Here is a 17313-nt window from a genome sequence, read left to right as displayed (position 1 = left end):
AGTGAGAGTGAAAAGCACGAGGACAGAGAGATGAAAGGGAAGACAAGCGAGGGGTGAAAAAAGACAAATGTACAACAGATGAAGACGGAGTGATATATGAGGTGGGGAAGGCGATAAAATAACTCTCGAAGCGAGATATGTTTAAGATCAATGAACATGGACAAATTTCACATTAATAGGGACTTGTGTCTGCATGGGAGGACAATTATGCGAGAAATCCACTGTTGGCTGGTCCTAAAACAAAATCATATCACCGGCTATTGAATGTCACCACAAAGACAGATCATCACTATTCTTGGCCCATATGCCTTTCCTTAGCAATTCTGTCTTTCCTCTCGATGAAGAGCAAGCGGAGCAGGCAGGTCCGTAAACGGCGCGTGAGACATTTAAGACATGTATGGAAACCAATCCAATCCTGTGCGTCTGTTTCAATTTTCTGCGCCCCCTGTAATTTAATCGGAGCCATAAAAGCTGTAAAGAAATGGTGATTATTCATCCAACTCAGAGAGAGTGTGTGTGTGTGTGTGTGGGGGGGGGCATAAAGCTCAACAAAGGACTGTACATTTCCTGATGTGTGTGGTGCAAAAGGAATTTTAAATGAAGGACTGTCATTTATCAGGCCATGTGTTCCTGATCCAGTGTTATAATGAAGACTGGCACATTAATCTATCCAGTCAGGCAGACAGATGGGAGAATGGCCCTTTTTTCTTCAGCTCATTTGCATGAAACTCCGGAGCTGTCAAGATTCTTTCGCCGCCACAATGCGCCGTCGAGCTGCAAATAACCGCACGGAGGACTATTTCTGTCTCTGTCTCAGATTTCCTCCTGTTAGGACTTCAAAGAGTTTTTCCTGTAACCTGGAATTACTGCAGCTGAAACACGGGAGAGCAGAAGCAGATGAACTAATTTCGAGGCCCTGGTTGGTGGGGGGACCTGCCTCTGCTGGTATGCGCCGTGCGCCTGGTTCACATTAACTGTGTCGACGGACCCGTGAAAGTCGCAAGTCTTCCCTTCCTCGGGCGGATCTCCTGCGGAATCCCCGTGGATGATTTGTTTGCCAGACTGAAGAAAGAAAATACACCTTTTCAGCCCAGGGTCGTTTTGATGTCGCGTTGTTGCAGCACAGTGTGTGTGTATGTGTGTGTGTGTGTGTGCGCGCGCGCGCGTGCGTGTGTGGGCGGGGGGTTGAGGGGTGCAGGCATGGATAAATAGAGCGCTCCTCTCCTGCGCGCGGTGCGCTCGACCCGGCTGGCACACGGAGCTCTCGGAAGTCTCTCCCACAGAAAGGGTCTTTTGTGCCGCGACGAAAACAATGAACGAGGACAAACTACCCAGTGGAAATTAGCATCATTTCTTCACCGGGCCAAACGTGGAGCATTCATTCGTGGACTAAACCACTGCTCTTTATGTGCTTGCATCTGGAGCACTCTGCCCAACCTCTGTCCGGGAGATGACCCGGCTGACCCGGAGGATGCTGAAGCTTCAGTAAAAATATTGTCATTCCTGGGAGGACGTCGGAGAAATACTGTACCGAATGAATATGGACGCTTTGCGCATTGCGTAATTGGCAAAGAGATGCGCGTGTCCTTTTAGACGAGCTCCACATAATGTTGGGACTCTTCTCTCCTGGAAGGCGTTTATCGCACCGTGGTAAATACAGAAGAAACAAGGAGGAGACAGAGAGTGTCTAGGATGCTCGGGACGGGTCGACATCAGATGCTGGAGGCGCTCTGTTGGCTGTTTTTGGTCGTGACGCGGAGCGGAGCAGGTGAGGAGCAACATCATCATCATCATTATCATCATCATCACCATCACCATCATCATCTCTGTACTGTTGATGCCGTTTCTCTAAATCAGTTGCGCCATTGTCCCTAAACTTGCCTTCTCATTTCTTCAGTTTTTGCAGGGGAACGCTGATGTGATGTGGGATTATTCAGTAGCAGGTGGCACTGTGTGTGTGTGAGTGTGTGTGTGTGTGATCGTGTGTGATCGTGTGTGTGTGTGTGTGTGTGTGTGTGCGCATTCTGCTTTTTGTATAGAGTAAAGCAAACCTGATGCAGATTCATAATTGATAGCGTGGCTGCTTTGCATCTTTCAATTAGACCTGTAACCTGAGAGTCATGATATCCAATGGGGAAAGGGCAGGATTGCATGTCACACCAGAGCAAGCAGCAGCACAATGACCTGCTCAATTAAATATTCATGCAAAACACAATGAATTGGACTTTGGTTTTGTCCATGATGTCAATGGTGGAGAGCGCTTGTTGACCTTTGTGTCACCAGATATAAGCACTGATCTAATCATTCTATTCTTTTATTTTTTCACTAATTGATTCTCCATCACCCTTTCTCTCTCAGTTTCCAGATGTGTGGACCATGCCTGTAGTCCACCCATAGGGAACCTAGCCAGTGGCAGGACCCTCACCACCCTCTCAAGCTACTGTGGGAACAGCTCCCTCCCCCCTCACCTCTGCCCTGAGGACATTCACCCACCTGCCCACATGACGGACGATCCCTTCTCGCAGCCAGAAACCTGGTGGGCGTCGGGTGCAGGCACCACCGCGCAGGAGCAGCGAGACGAGATCCGGTTGGATCTGGAAACACGGTTCTGTCTATCCCATGTGGTGTTGGTGTTCAGGTCGCCTCGTCCCGCTGCCATGGCCATTGAACGTTCGGCCGACTTTGGGAGGACCTGGGAGGCTCTGAAGCTATTTGCAAACAATTGCAGCACGGAGTTCGGGTTGCCCGATCATTTAAGTCAGCCAGGCTCTTTGTGCACGTCACGCTACACAAGTGCGACACCCTGCAGTGGTGGTGAGGTGAGACAATTTGCATGAAGATGCCATGTATGTGCTGCAGCAGAGGCACAACGTTTGATTCGGTGCTGACGAGTTGTCCGCTTCTCTTCCCAGGTAATATTACGGACACTGGACCCCAGCGGTTCTAAAACACGGGATCCTTACAGTCCAGAGGCTCTTACCCGCCTCACCCTCACTAACCTGCGCATCAGACTGCTAAAAGCCCAGACCTGCCCGGCACTGCTGAACCCCCCGACAGGGAGGACAAGCCCCACCACCGCTTCAGCGCTGCCCTCCACGTCCACTACAGAAAACCCAGCACCTTATGCTATTTATACTTTACTGGCCAAAGGGACCTGCCTGTGCCACGGACATGCTGAGTATTGTGTACCACACAACCACAGCCAAGACTCGAGACAGGACAGTAATGTGGTGAGTAGCTTTTCCTGGGTTCGTTAAAGAGCAGCAGAGATCGACAGAGAGACCATGAGAGAAAGCGTCTGTCTATCTGATTTTGGTTTTGCCTGTGCTCTATTGCAGATTTGTAAAACACATGTGTGACACCTGTGTTTTACAAATGTTCCATCCGGAAATAAAATTAACTCACCGGTGGAAAAAGCCGCCAGTTAAAGGGCTTGAAATTGCTCGACCCACTCTGTACAACACCTGCGTGGATCCATTTTTATAGCCGTCTCTAGTGCGCAGGTTTCTGCTACGTCTGCTCATGTGGGTGAAGTAACTGAGCAGCACCAGATGTGTCTTCCAGGTGTCTGGTACGTGTCTGTGTACTCACCACACAGCGGGGGACCACTGTGAGAAGTGTGCCCCGCTCTACAACGATCGTCCCTGGCGGCCCGCCAACGGCAGCAGCGGGGAGCCGAACCCGTGCCAGAGTACGTGACTGCACAGCAATTAGATCAGTGGGTAGTAATCTTGCTGATAGAGGAAAAAACGAGAGAAGACATTTTTGAAGTGTGGAGGGAGGATCGGGGGAGAACTGTGGGCGTCTACTTTGAATTAAATACTTACAGTAGGTCTTATTTAGGCTCCACTTAACAGTGTTTTAAACCGATTTCTCTCGTGTTGTTTAGGCTTTCATACTTTGCCAAGATGTAGAGAAAAATTTTAAAAAGAATTGCTGACTTTTAAATCAGACCCTAGCAATGTGCACTGCAGGAAAGCATCTGAGTCTGCCATGGCATAAAAAACAAACAAGCATGTTGAACCACTTGTTTCAATCCTGTTCAGAACTGGACTTATACGCCTGGCTGCTTCTGCTCAGTGAGCCTTTGGTCCGTCAGGGTGGTTGTACCCCAGTTATACCTACTGGCAGTTGTATTTCTTATTTTAACAACTGTGTTCTGTATTGTCAATGTCAACATAGGTTGCAAATCTTAACACAGACTTTTGATTCGTTTCATCCATGGTACCTTCCTCTTTCCTCCCTCTCCTGATGTCTTCACTGTGTGTGTATGTGTGTGTGTGTGTCTCTCTCTCTTATCTCCCCTATTGCCGTGACATCACTCACCGCTGCGACCTCAGAGTGCGAGTGCCACGGTCACGCAGGCAGCTGCCACTTCTCTCAGCGGGCGTGGCTGTCGTCCGGTGGCACCAGCGGGGGCGTTTGTGATGACTGCCGACACAACACTGTCGGGCGCAGGTGCCAGCGCTGTCGCCACAGCTACCATCGGCACCCTTTCCTGCCCCTCCACTCCCCCCACGCCTGCACACGTGAGAAACACAGGACAGAGGGTCACTCGCTGTTGCTGTGGAATGGCAGATGTGATTTTTGGTTAGAAATGGAAAACTGAAGAAGGGGTGCACAGTTAGCCACCAGGCATTACCTGCTTTATCTATCTGTTTTCTCCTTTATATCAGTGGAAGTCATCCAAAATCAGACTGTGAACAGAAGAGAATGTCTTATAGCGCCATCTGCTGGTATATATTTGTAATTCATGGAGCCACACCAAATGTTTCAGTAGCTTACAGACCTGTGTCCATCTCTGCTTCCCAGGCTGCAGGTGTGATCCGCAGGGCTCTTTGCCTCCTCGGCCCGGAGAAGACGGACCCTGGTGCCACCCTCGGAGTGGGCAGTGCCACTGCAAATCTGGTGTAGGGGGCACGAGCTGCAGCCATTGCCTGCCTGGCTACTGGGACTTTGGAGAGAAGGGCTGTGAACCCTGTGCCTGCCCTCTCAGCTGCGATCCGACCACTGGGCAGTGTCTCGACAGGTCGCTGCACATTTCGCCTGGGGCCATATATTTCACCAAACGATAAGCAAACAGTGTAACAATAAGGCTAACACTGTACTTTAATGTGATATGCTCTATTGTCATTCAGCAGTTACACAAATAATCAGGTGTTCAATGTGCCCGTTGGTGGAAGAATCCCTGATCTGGATCATATGTTTCCGATTGAAGAAGAAGTACAGTGGTCGAAGGAGCTCGCAGTCTCCGCTCTGCATTATACAGGTGAGTGTGGCAGCAGCTCACTTTGTAATCATGCCGGTCCCGACAATGTTCATCTGCAGGGCGAGGATTAGAATCAAGGACATGTCTGTTTCAAACAGTGTCGTTAATTATGCAGAGCTCAGATCAGATCCTCATGTCTGTACACAGGAAAGTGCAGCTGCAAGGAGAAGAAACTGAGAAGTGTTTCTGACCTCTGTAAGACTAAACATGACTATGGTAAGAAATATAATGTATTTTAAAAAACGGTTTCCTTAACAGTGATCAGTGGTTTTTAAATGCCATCTGGGTTTGTTACTCTGGATTAACTTGATCCATCTGTGCGCCCCTTGATAGTGATTAAGGCCAGCGTGCTGTCTGCTCACGACAAAGGAAGCCACGCAGAAGTTCAGGTCAAAGTTCGCAAGGTCCTTCGATCAGGTCAGGTGGCACTGATCCTGGGGACCATCAGCATCTATCCTCTGTCCTGGACCAGCCGTGGCTGCACCTGTCCTATTCTAAACCCAGGTAAGACACTGCAGATCTGACAAAATAATATCTGTGGTAGGGTACAGGAAGCACATAACTACTGTTCAGTGGACAAACAGAAGAGGCTGAACATATATTCTGTTTTGTGGTTTCAATGTCTATTAAAAGCTTAGATATTCATAATTTAAAGGTGAATATTTCAACTAAATCAATCTTACTTTTTTAATCCAGGTATGGAGTACTTGCTTGCAGGACCAGAGGAGGCTGGAAGCGGCCGTTTGCTGGTCACCATGCAAAGTGTCGTGGCCCCCTGGACCCCTCGACTGGGTCTGCTCATATCAGAGGGCCTGAGGAACGGTTGTCCTTGAGCTGTATGATCCGAAAAGGCCGGACACACTCCAGAGAATTGCACAGTCCATTTAAAAATTCATGAGTCAGTGGACAATTCAGAAAAGGGACTGAAAAAAAAATCACTGGACAACGTCATCAAGGGGAAATAATCCAGGAGGCGAACTCATGGTCAATCTGGAGAAGTGCTCACAATGTGTGGGTGTGTGACAAAATAAGGCCACAACACACACTTACCGCACATTGCCAGTTATAAGTATGTAAAATACCTGGGTTTGTTAAACCGAATCGGACAAATCTGTTAGTCAATCATTTAATCTTTTTTTTTCACTGAGAAAAAGCAATGTACAGAAGACTAAGGTCATGTAGCTATACAGAAAATATGTACTGATTAAAACTTTTTGTTCAATGAGTGTTTCTTAAAAAATATTTCTAACTTTTGTTATAAAGGGTAAATAGTTCATTGCAAAAGCAAAACCTAGAGGAATTAAAGGGGATAGATAAAATGCTATGATGAACTATGACAAAGATACAAGCAATATAATAAGGGATGGTTATCATATAAGATAATGTGATTCTGTCTTATTTTACACATTCACTGATCATTATACTCAGACAAAACTCATCGGACTAAGAATGTGTGAATATAAAAATCCCAGACATATGAGATAATTGTGTTTTTTTCACGAGAAGAACAAAAGAAAAAAAAGGGAAGTTGGAATTGTTTGACGATCATTTTAATCTGGACATGTTTTATAAATACCATGAAGTCCTTTAAGGTCTGAATGACACTGAATGATGACCACAGCGTTCAAAGTGGAGACTCTTTACAGTGTTGAGACAAGGAAAACATTACGTTAAACATGACAAACCACTTTGGTCGAGGCCAGATACAGTGTTGGTTGATGAAATTGACAACCATCGTTTCCACGGCAACAAGTGTAGACGCAGACCCTGAAGTTTCTACAAGATGTCAACAAACACATTTAAAACATCTGTGTTAATACCAATGAAATGTCCACTGGACAGATGCTGCACCAGTAGCCTTGTTTTCTTACAGAGTATCTGTGTTTTGGTCTCAAGTGATGGAAAGAAAATGTAAAACTGAAAACTATCTTGAGTTGAGGTAAATTCCTAAGAAAAGTTGAACATTGCAGAGATCTGAAAAAGAAATTCAAGTGATTACTGCTCAGATTTCTGTCAAATTGATAAGTGATAAATCAATGCTGACAAACAAAATGAGAAACTCCTGATTAACACGAGAAAACTAATTTACCAATTGAATATAAGGTGAGGTGAGCTAACCCCCCCTAGCCGGCAATCATCAGATGATTTCTGGGTTCTCGCCAAATTAAAGAAGCCTAAACTTGTACATATGCTGTTTGTCTGCATTCACAAAGTCCTCCTCTGACGGCCTTTGTAAATACAGCCTGCAGTTGTCAGAGCTGTGTCAGTCTCAGCCCTCACTGTCGGGCCTGGAGACCGATCAGAGCTCCTCGTGGGGAGTCACTTATGCTGGGCAGTGCTTGCACACAGAGAACGGGAGCCTGTAAATGATGATTGATCGACCTTAGCTGGCAGTCTGGCCGTCTGTGGGTGACACGCTGTCAGATGAGGTTGACGGGGTAGAAGTGGACGGGGTAGCGTCAGTTTCGGGAGATAAGGCAGAGCCCTCGGTCGGGGCAGCGGAGGCCACGCTGGCGTCAGACTCTGCTTGGGGGGAGCCTTCTTTGTCTTCCTCCTGAGGATAGAGCTCGGGGTACTTCTGCATGCACTCTTGCATGTCACGGAAGTTGTCGATGCACTCGGAGCCCTTCACCTCTTCCTTGCTGTAGTGGAAACAGGAAAACGCCTCTTTGAACTGAGAGCCACACGGTCCGCTGGCCATGCCGCCCAGGCACGGGCAGTTCCAGTTGATGTCTCCATTCGGAAGGATCAGACCTGAAGGAAGCCGCACAGTAAGGTTTCCACAAAACCATAGTTCAGTTCAGATTTTGATTTAGTCTTTTTGGGGTGGGATAACCGAATAATGTGCCTGGAGGATTCCGTCACGGCAGAACCAAAATAGTTTCAAGACTATAAAATGAACAGATTTCCCCAACTTTAAATAACATTACATTCATTTAGCAGATACTTTTGTCCAAAAGCGACTTACATTAAGTGCATTCAACCATGAAAATATTACCCAAAAGTGCAAGAATCGATAGAGTTCATAAACATTTATCAAATAGGCAAAAACAGCTTCAGGTGCTCATTTAGATTTTTTTTCTTTTTCAGGGAGTAAAGTGTAGTCTGAACAGGTGAGTTTTCAGTCTGCGACGGAAGCATTGAAGGGATTCTGCTGTCCTGATGTCAATGGGGAGCTCTTTCCACCATTGAATAGAAAATATCTTGATTTTTATGTATCATACATAGTGTGAATTGTGAAACGAAAAAGGATTTTTGTTCTTCAGTGTGTGTGTGTGTGTGTGTGTGTGTGTGTGTGTTGAGTGTTTTCAATACGAGTAGAGTTTTTCAGGCGACAGAGGCTTTGGCTTCACTATTCGTGGCATTTGTTGACAGCAAGAGAAAATACAGAATACCACCAAACCTTTTCTTTTGGGGAGTTTGATTCAGGTTGCCTACAATAAGCAGACGACTCACCTTGCTCCTCGTACGGATCGTTGGGATCATCTGCGACCAGCTCAGCGTTGCTCGGCGTGTCGTGGTCTTCCTTGGTCACGAAGATGATGCGGTCTTTACCTTGGATAAGGAATGAAATAAATTGTTGAGTCAGTAAACCTGGTCCTGGATGACATATGGTGGCTTATAAAGCAGGATGTCGTTATCCTTCTGTTGAAACAACAGACACACACAATTTTGCACTGCCTGGTGGACAGTGACCACTGGGGGGCGCTCCTCTGTCAGTGGCTGGTGTTCGAGTTGACCTGCTTCGCCGTCGGACATTCCTGTGACTGTAACGCCAGGATGGGGGCTAACGCGTTGACGGCTCTCCCCATTCGACACTCAGCCTACACCAAGTGACTGCAGTGATTCTAAGATAAGAGTACCACAATGCCAGAACATCACGTGAAGCCGTAGCGTCACAGTCGCCGGGGGCTGCGCGTTCCCCCGCACAGAGCCGGTTAGCTAACCGTCCGCGAGTAGTCACCGCTGTCCCTGGAGTTAGCCGGCTAGCATGCTGGCTAACTCGGTGACATTGCTGAGCTGGCGTGCTGAAAATGAACGGAGAAGGGAGCAACATTACCCTCTTGCCTGCAGTACGACATGTCTGCCGGTGTGTGTGTGTCCGTGGAGCCTCGTCCTCCGTCCCAAAAGATCAGCCGCGCGAGAGGAATTACTAGAAAACGGCGAGGATTTCATCTGACTGCCCAGCCGGCGTCCCGCAAACCCGCTACCCCTCTGACGTGCGCTCACATGCGGGCGCACAATCATGACGTCACTACCGACCCTTTCCCCCCAAAATGAATAAATACAACTTTACGCCTAACTGTTAAATTAATGTATGATTGATTTAACAGTTACTACAATAACTCAAATATTTAAATATAATTGAATGTTTGAATGAATGCCTTCATCTTTTTCTACTCTATGCCACTGCCTGTTCGCATGACCTTCTGGGGACACACTTGAATTTCCTCTCTACAGAAGTTGCGCAATAAGTTCACTCCCTCCCTCTGCAGGTGATTCGCTGCTGCATGTAGATGTGCGAAAGAGAAACTAGGTGATAATCACCATGAGTTCACCCACACCTCAGTCAAACATATAAAAGGTCACACGTCTGAATGTGAAGAGCTGGCAGATGAAAAAAATGAATTTGGGAAGAAATTGGTCAAATAAATTGTAAATAAAATGTTAGTTGTATTGTCAACCAGATAAATATCGAACCAGTGATCTGCCTCATAACTTCTTGTATGATGTTTAATGACATCAGTTCATGGCATTTCAACAGTTAATAAGTGATGAGGACTCGTAATTGGTCTTGAAGACATTTGAGTTCATTTGATCCTTGTTTTCACTGTCAAAATAAAGCTGCTTTAAGCCTCATTTCATCCAAACATGGAAGGCAATGTGAGGTCTTTGCTGGATGTAGTGTATTGTCTAAACAGTTAAAAAAGCAAAATCCTGGAATTATACTTGTTGTGATGCTACTATGCTATATTCTTCATTATTTTATCCACAGATATTATCCTGTATTCTTTTCATGCAATGATAAAGAACAACAAGGAGACAATAGAAATCAAAACACAATTGCCACATGGTATGGAAAAAAAAATCCAGTTTTTTTAATAACTCAATTAGGTCCGTTACATAATGTAAAAACCAAAATGAAACCCCTTTTTCGTCCCTATCAAACCCACCCTCATCCAGACCATCTCGGCAGTATTGTGCAGCGACTCAGTCTGGGAATAAAAGAGCATGACGACACAGACAAACACTTTCCTTTGAGGACCCAGACAGAGGACAAGCACTGTGCCCAACATAAGACCAGAGTGAATACAAACACAACCCATCATTTAAAATATCAAAATAAAGATAAATGAAAAACAGCAATAGTTTGTCTGAGATTACCAGAAACCGTATCAGGAGTTTAAGCATACTTTATTTATACTTTTCACATCCTATTATAGGTCCCTAGAAACCTCGAGCTTGATTGCTATGTGATGAACATGGCATGGCTTTCTTTCAGCTCCCCTTCTGAAATGTCCAGGCACAGCGCTTTCAGCTTGAAATAAGCACTAACATGTTGTCGTTGTCTTAGTTTTGACTGAACATGCTTCAGTGCCTGAGGTAGTCGGAGACAGCACCTCACACTCGTGTGCTTTTAGGCATCATTCAGCTCATAAGACAGTCAGTGGGGATTTAGGCAGCCAGTAGAGAGGTGGGTAATAGCTCTTGGCATAAAAGGACTGAAGAGACACAACACTGCGCAACACTGGGAGTAACCCAAGCAGTTTTCTCAGCATTGACATGCTAGAGAGGTCTGGTGGGAAACAAAGGCAGCAGAGAACAAAATACCTTTCCCAGCTGCAAAATGTTCTGATTGTGCCAATTGCAAAAAAAAAAAAAGAAGCATAATAAAAAAAAATGATGCTGGGAGGGGGTGGATGCTTTGTGTCTGGTGTGTGTCAGGAAGTTGGTAATATCTAGAAAAGCAGTGCGCCCATGCTGCCCATTTCACTCTGCTCCTTCACAAAGATCTCAAAGTACTGGTAGATGATGGTGACAGCCAAAAGGATTCCTGTGCCCGAACCAATGGCACCAAGGAAGTCAGCCATGACAGACAGCCCTCCTATACACAGACCACCAAAGGCAGCAGCTGTGGGGATGTACCTGCAGGTAAACAAAAAAGGTATAACCACATGAATATTCTGGATGACTGCTTTCATTTCCCAGCAAGCAGGAAACAGAGAAACCCGTCATGCTGTATTGTTCGGTTGCTTTGTACCTGTTAAGCTCGTGCACCATAGAGGTCTCTCTGTGTCCTCTCATCACCATCTGCTGCTCCTTCAGCTGCTTCGCCACCTGAGACACACAAAACGAAATTTGTGGACAGTTTAATATGACACCTGTCTACACTTCCGCAAACACACACGCATATCTGCACAAACACACACTCACATCTTTGGCAGAGGATCCTGAGACCTCAATCCAGGTCTTGGAGAAGAAGGCGCAGGAGCCGAGCATGAAGACGATGTAGATGACAGCGTGAACTGGGTCATCCAAAACAGAACCAAACGACTCTGGAGGAGAAAGGAAGTAGCAGAGACCACCCACTGGGTAGGCCCGAGCTGGTCCTCCAGTCGAGGTGTCCTTAAGGAGAAAAATAAGTATTTTTCGTGAGATGCTGCATATCAGTGACTTACTTGAGTACAAGGGAGTCAGAATCTGACTGCACCATCTTTATACAAATAACACTCCACAGAACCACCTTATGCTTTCTAAACATGATGCAATGATGTGACTCGATGTCCTGGAGACAGAGCTCCCACTATATACTTACAGACCAGGTTCCCAGGAGGTTGACCAGGAAATTGCCGCTGAAACGTGTCGAGAGCATCTGAGAAATTACGTAGAGATTGGAGACCAGGGCCGACTGCAGGATGATGGGGATGTTGGAGGTGTAGAAAAGTTTGATCGGGTAGGTGTTGTACTGGCCACGGTAGCGTGCTGACTTGATGGGCAGATCCACTCTGAAGCCCTGGTGGCAAACACAGTCCATATTTGTTCACCCACATTCCACCCAAAGACAGCTAAATATAATTTAAAATGTCTGTCTTGCTACAAAAATGCTGCAATCGAAATTAAAGCAGCTGAGGCACGGGGCTGCATTTATTTGGTGTCGGCAGCTCACCTGGAAGTATATGACCACTGCAAACACAAAGACAGTGGCGATGAGGTTCATGAGGTTGGGCAGGTTTTGTCTGTAGAAGCCTTCTCTCAGGGCACGCACCTTGTCCGTGCGAGTGGCCAGCAGATGGAAGAGGGCAATGATGGCTCCCTCAAACTCAGTACCTGGATGAACCAGAGGAGTCGCAAGGTTAGTCGTATGAGCTTCACCTTTATTTCTCATCACTTGGCTTTAAAGTGCGTTTGTTCCCAGCGCCCGTACCTCTGCCGGTGTTTACGGTAGTGGGGCTGAAGGCCTTCCAGACGATCGTCTCACAGATGTTGGTTGCGATGAAGAGAGAGATACCTGAGCCCAGACCATAGCCCTTCTGGAGAAGCTCATCCAGCAGCAAGACAATCAGACCTGCAACAAAGAGCTGCAGAGGCAAACACAAGGTTTGTACCGAGACGAGACATGTCAGTCGGCAAAGCCTGCCTTCCACATGAAAGATGATGGTGAAATTTGTTTTGAGCAAATAAATCATTAAGTTGTGAGTCTAAACTAAATTTATGAAATTACATTAATCATAAATAAATGTCTGTTCAGTGTAGAACGGTCGAACAAACAAAAATGCACTGGGTACAGTAAAAAGAAGAAAATTACTTTTACTCTTCCACTGATTTTTTTTTAAGAATCAAATTGCTATATCAATAGATGTTTGATTTGTTTATTTACTGATCTTGGCAGATAAGCAAAACACTAATTTTATTTTTTTTCTAATTCTCAGATAGAGCAATGTCTTAGGTTTTAGTAAAGGCAGTTTTTCGTATTAACCTGGATGATGATTAGCAGACATATCCCAGCACCCATCTCTGAAGGGTCTCCGTACATGCCGGTCATGACGTACACGATGGCCTGTCCAATGGTGATGATCATTCCAAACACTGCAAAAGGACAGCAGAGAATGATTTGCAGTTGACAACATTACATGCAGAGCCGCTCCAAAACTCAAGTCCCTGTCAAATAAAACAGTGCTGTGAGTGTGCAAGCTGCAAAGTATCTTCACAGGAATGTGACAAGTAAAAAAAACAAAAAACAGCTGTAATCCGTAATGAGACCTACGTTTCTGAGCGCCGTTGAAGAGGGCTCTGTCCTTAGGAGTGTCGCCAACCTCAATGATCTTGGCACCGGCCAGCAGCTGCATGATGAGGCCTGAGGTGACAATGGGCGAGATACCCAGCTCCATCAGAGTACCTGGAGGGCAGAGTGGACAGCATTTAGAGACACAATCAGCCTCACTTACCACAACAATAGCAGCAGTACCACAAACAATGCAGCAAGGCCTACAACTGTTGACCTTTGACTAATCACACACGTGATGATGAGATTAGGTAACAGCTGATTACAGCACTGGGATTCGACTACGCCTCCTCGCTAGAGCGGCACCAGACATAAAAGAGCTTCGTGATTAAAGAGTGACATCCCATTCGACATATAAAATTCAAGCACCTCTGTTGGAAGCCAGGATTACTCTCATCCAGTAGAAGGGATCTGCCGAGTCTGACGACATGATGCCAAATAGTGGAATCTGCGTTAACGAGAAGAAATGTTAAACAGTGCAACGACCCAGTAGGTTGGTTGTCATTAAGGGGGTTTGTGATAAAGAGATACCAACCTGGCAGCACACCAGAAAGATGAAGAGTGTGATAGCGGTCCATAGTACTTTTTCTCTAAACTGGATCTAAAAGTATTTAAAAAAAGAGCAGATGTCAATCATATCCATTCACGCTTGCACATACATGAATAGTGCAACTTCGATGGACGATTAGAGGTCTGCACATACCTTTCTCTCTGGCTTCTGAATTTCTGGCAGGACCGCACAGAAGGGCTTGATGACCTCCAAGAATTTAACTGCAGAAAAGAGAGCACAAGATTACTACAGAGCAACACCTACATTCGCATCGCACGTCGAGGTCGGCACCGCAAACTCAGTCATTCATTTGTGTTATTTTGAGGTTTTCGAGGGCCCCCCCCCCCCCCTCGAACCAGGTTAGCTCAGACGCTTCGTCATCACTAACCAGCGGGCGAACATCTGGCAGCAAAGCTGGAACTGGGACAACACAGCAGCAAGCACAGGAAACAGCAACATAAGAGTTGGACAAGGTTGAGAGTAGCGGGTGTCCAACGTGTCGTCACGTTTAGACTCGTGTCTGCGCCGCTGAACGCTCGGTGACGATCAGCCGAGTCGATCGCTCACACTGACTCTGACAGAGAGGGATCCTTCAGCACATGACCACTGACCAAGTCGCCGCTGCAAAGAGCGAGGAGACACCACCTTGGACTGTTTCCTACACTGGAGGTCTCCCCGGGGGCAGAGAACACACCGCTAACTGACGTTAGCGCGATGCGAGCTAGCATTCGATCACAGGTGGAGTGGGCAGCGACTTCAAAACGGGACGCCTGTCGGAAGAACACGCACACGCGAGACAATTCGATCTCCTCTGGCCGTGCGGCGAACCTCGGTCACGGCGAGACGCGGAGCCGAGCACAGCAGCACCCTCCGGCAGGAGCTAGCTCGACCCGCCGCCTAACCTGCCCAAGGTTAGCCAATTAGCTTCCCGGCGAGCGCTGCCTGTTTCCGTTATCGTTGAGAGATTTACAAAGAGAAAAGACGGCGGATCGTTTCAGGTCCCCGCAAAACACGCGTGCACAAAGAGAGGCGCCGTCACGTACTGCCCATGGTGTCCTCGGTCCGACTCCCGGCGCGTTTCTGGTACCAGTGTGAGTGCTCGGCGGGGTCAGTGTGGCTCCATCCAGCCGCTCCGTCGGAAAAGAGCGAGCAGCAGAGACACGTCACCAGAGGAGCCGCTAACACACGTCACTTCTCCGGTGAACACACACACACACGCACGCGCGCGCGCGCGTCACACGTGCACGCTCCTCCGGTCCCAGACGCCTTTCTTCCAGACACGTCATCGATCGACTCATCACACCTACTGGATAAAATGCATGATTCGATTTTCGAATATTTATAATCTAAACGCCGTATCTCAGAGTCCTCCCGTCCGCCAGGGGGCGCCCCGGTCCGGACGGATCAGTAGTTCTGACACGCGCCTCCATTTTAACCCCTCCCCCCCCTGTAAGACCTACAGTATGGATACTGGATGTATGGTTATAAATAATAGTCTGATTATTATGTAAATGCCACGGCCGGCAATCTTCTGCCTTTTGCTTACACTGAGAGCCCCACACGTTGGATCAGCACATAGCTTTTTACACAAATCATATCTAAAGTATTGTACTTATTGCATATTACTGACACATAGATAGACCTTACATAACAGACAGATAAGTGACTAATTTTTCCTCATGGACTTGCCTCTGACACAACCACATTTTGCGTGACTTTCGATTACAATCAGTACTATGCAGATATCTGCAGACAGTAAACTTACAATATTGGAACATTTTTGAATGATGACCAAATTAAAGTACAAATCATTCTATATCATAATTAACCCATTTAAATCCCCTGCCTTCATCGTGAGAGAGCTGCTGTCTGTTTGATTTTCTAAAGACATAAAAAAACATCCTCAGTCGGTCATCCTGATTGTCTGATTGTAAATATGTTGTGTCATATGTATGTCTGTAAATATGATATCTATGTTATTTTACTTGTACTGTATGTTTGTCCTTCACTGTTTGTTTGTTTTTTCAGTTGAACGTTTTCTTTTGGGGGAGCTTTTTCTATATCTGGAATGTATAGGAAATATTAAAGATGTAAAAGGGTTTTTTAAAATGATTTAGTGGACTGTTTTCTCTAATCGGTTGCAGAAAACTTGACAACTAGAGTTCGTTCTATGAAGTCACTCATGAAGGAATCTCAGTGTTTTTCTCATTTCTTTTACTTACCACTAGAGCTCAGTATTGTTCCAGTATTGATATTTAGCCATGCCTGTGTGTGTGTGTGTGTGTGTGTGTGTGTGTGTGTGTGCGTGTGTGTGTGTGTGTGTGTGTGTGTGTGTGTTTGAGTGTGCGGCAGGGGTGTTGTGCATATATGATGGCAACTGGAATTATATTGAATTTATGCAGATGCATTGAAAAGAGGCTGAATCAGAATATGTATTTATGTATTTTTCATTCCTCTCCTCTAGCTGTCAAATTATGGGTCAGTGACGGCAGTATTGAGCGGTGGTCAGCAACTTTTGGCTGCACGATGCTGGTGGCTGGTGGCACACTCAGCTACTGAGTCATAATAATGAAACATGACAATGACTGAAACTTTCAGCCATGTGCACATTGTAGGAGTCTAAATTCTTTGGACCTGTCATCTACCACTTTATTTGTTTTTTCAGCAGAACACACACACACACACACACACACACACACACACACACACACACACACACACACACATGAAGAGAGAGAGAGGTAATGGAGGGTGGTTGAGATTCTGCTCGTCTGCCCTCAGATAAAGAGATATTTGTTCATGTGGTTACATAATGACCACGGCACTGTGAGCTAACACAGAGGTGAGGACAAGCAAATACCACACAGGACCCCCCCAGTCTCCGTCCTTCGCCGCACTTTGAATGGCCTCTTGTATTCAAGATCTGATGCAGTAGTTTTCAATGGTCGGTCATGAAGAAAATGTGGCCAACTTCGGCTATCATCTGTGAAACAGAGGTCATAGTTGTGGATGCATTTTTGATTATGTAAAGAAAATGGAATGATCCAAGAAATAAATTGTTAAATCTGCAGTACTGTATGATCCCGAAAAATAAAACCACCTGAAACACCATGTGCAATCTGTCTCCTGGGCGCCAGACAATGCAAATAATGGCAACGCACAAACAAAGATAGATAAAAAAAAAATACTTGCAAAAAAAACATGAGTCCT

The 17313-nt window shown here is 46.2% G+C and overlaps 3 protein-coding genes across 4 annotated transcripts; 1 reads left to right on the top strand and 2 right to left on the bottom strand.

Annotated features, from left to right (window-relative positions):
- The first annotated feature begins 714 nt into the window (after positions 1-714).
- si:dkey-202e22.2 (netrin-4) lies at positions 715-6491 on the top strand. Of its 2 annotated transcripts, none has more exons than XM_035631435.2 (10): positions 715-1768; positions 2359-2819; positions 2913-3230; positions 3565-3691; positions 4341-4529; positions 4813-5029; positions 5139-5269; positions 5417-5485; positions 5603-5773; positions 5966-6491. In XM_035631435.2, the coding sequence occupies exons 1-10, from the start codon at positions 1693-1695 to the stop codon at positions 6100-6102; spliced, it is 1896 nt and encodes a 631-aa protein (XP_035487328.1). In that variant the 5' UTR covers positions 715-1692; the 3' UTR covers positions 6103-6491. The 2 variants fall into 2 exon arrangements, with proteins under 2 accessions (XP_035487328.1, XP_035487329.1); XM_035631436.2 differs by having other exon boundaries at positions 716-1768; positions 5142-5269.
- A 312-nt stretch (positions 6492-6803) lies between these two features.
- On the bottom strand, positions 6804-9517 carry chchd4a (coiled-coil-helix-coiled-coil-helix domain containing 4a). Its single transcript, XM_035631438.2, has 3 exons — positions 9330-9517; positions 8726-8824; positions 6804-8023 (listed from the first exon to the last, which is right to left on the bottom strand). The coding sequence occupies exons 1-3, from the start codon at positions 9349-9351 to the stop codon at positions 7653-7655; spliced, it is 492 nt and encodes a 163-aa protein (XP_035487331.1). The 5' UTR covers positions 9352-9517; the 3' UTR covers positions 6804-7652.
- Positions 9518-10344: 827 nt separating this feature from the next.
- Positions 10345-15305, bottom strand: LOC118309381 (protein transport protein Sec61 subunit alpha-like 1). The gene is made up of 12 exons (XM_035631437.2): positions 15147-15305; positions 14257-14324; positions 14089-14154; positions 13923-14001; positions 13536-13667; positions 13248-13357; positions 12696-12849; positions 12438-12598; positions 12087-12284; positions 11705-11896; positions 11532-11608; positions 10345-11416 (listed from the first exon to the last, which is right to left on the bottom strand). The coding sequence occupies exons 1-12, from the start codon at positions 15151-15153 to the stop codon at positions 11230-11232; spliced, it is 1431 nt and encodes a 476-aa protein (XP_035487330.1). The 5' UTR covers positions 15154-15305; the 3' UTR covers positions 10345-11229.
- Positions 15306-17313: the final 2008 nt, after the last annotated feature.

This window comes from Scophthalmus maximus, chromosome 6, assembly GCF_022379125.1.
Source record: "Scophthalmus maximus strain ysfricsl-2021 chromosome 6, ASM2237912v1, whole genome shotgun sequence".
Taxonomy (NCBI): domain Eukaryota; kingdom Metazoa; phylum Chordata; class Actinopteri; order Pleuronectiformes; family Scophthalmidae; genus Scophthalmus; species Scophthalmus maximus.
Note: the sequence above shows the minus strand (reverse complement) of the source record. Positions and strands in the feature narration are given on the sequence as shown.

Coding starts and splice junctions, on each gene's coding strand:
- si:dkey-202e22.2 (XM_035631435.2), top strand. CDS start 1,693: ATGCTCGGGACGGGTCGACATCAGATGCTGGAGGCGCTCTGTTGGCTG. Junction 3,231..3,564: donor CGAGACAGGACAGTAATGTG/GTGAGTAGCTTT, acceptor TGTGTCTTCCAG/GTGTCTGGTACGTGTCTGTG. Junction 4,530..4,812: donor CTCCCCCCACGCCTGCACAC/GTGAGAAACACA, acceptor TCTGCTTCCCAG/GCTGCAGGTGTGATCCGCAG.
- chchd4a (XM_035631438.2), bottom strand. CDS start 9,351: ATGTCGTACTGCAGGCAAGAGG. Junction 8,825..9,329: donor GTCGTACTGCAGGCAAGAGG/GTAATGTTGCTC, acceptor TCCTTATCCAAG/GTAAAGACCGCATCATCTTC. Junction 8,024..8,725: donor CGATCCGTACGAGGAGCAAG/GTGAGTCGTCTG, acceptor GGCTTCCTTCAG/GTCTGATCCTTCCGAATGGA.
- LOC118309381 (XM_035631437.2), bottom strand. Junction 13,358..13,535: donor CTTCAACGGCGCTCAGAAAC/GTAGGTCTCATT, acceptor GTCCTTTTGCAG/TGTTTGGAATGATCATCACC. Junction 11,609..11,704: donor CAGGATCCTCTGCCAAAGAT/GTGAGTGTGTGT, acceptor TGTGTGTCTCAG/GTGGCGAAGCAGCTGAAGGA.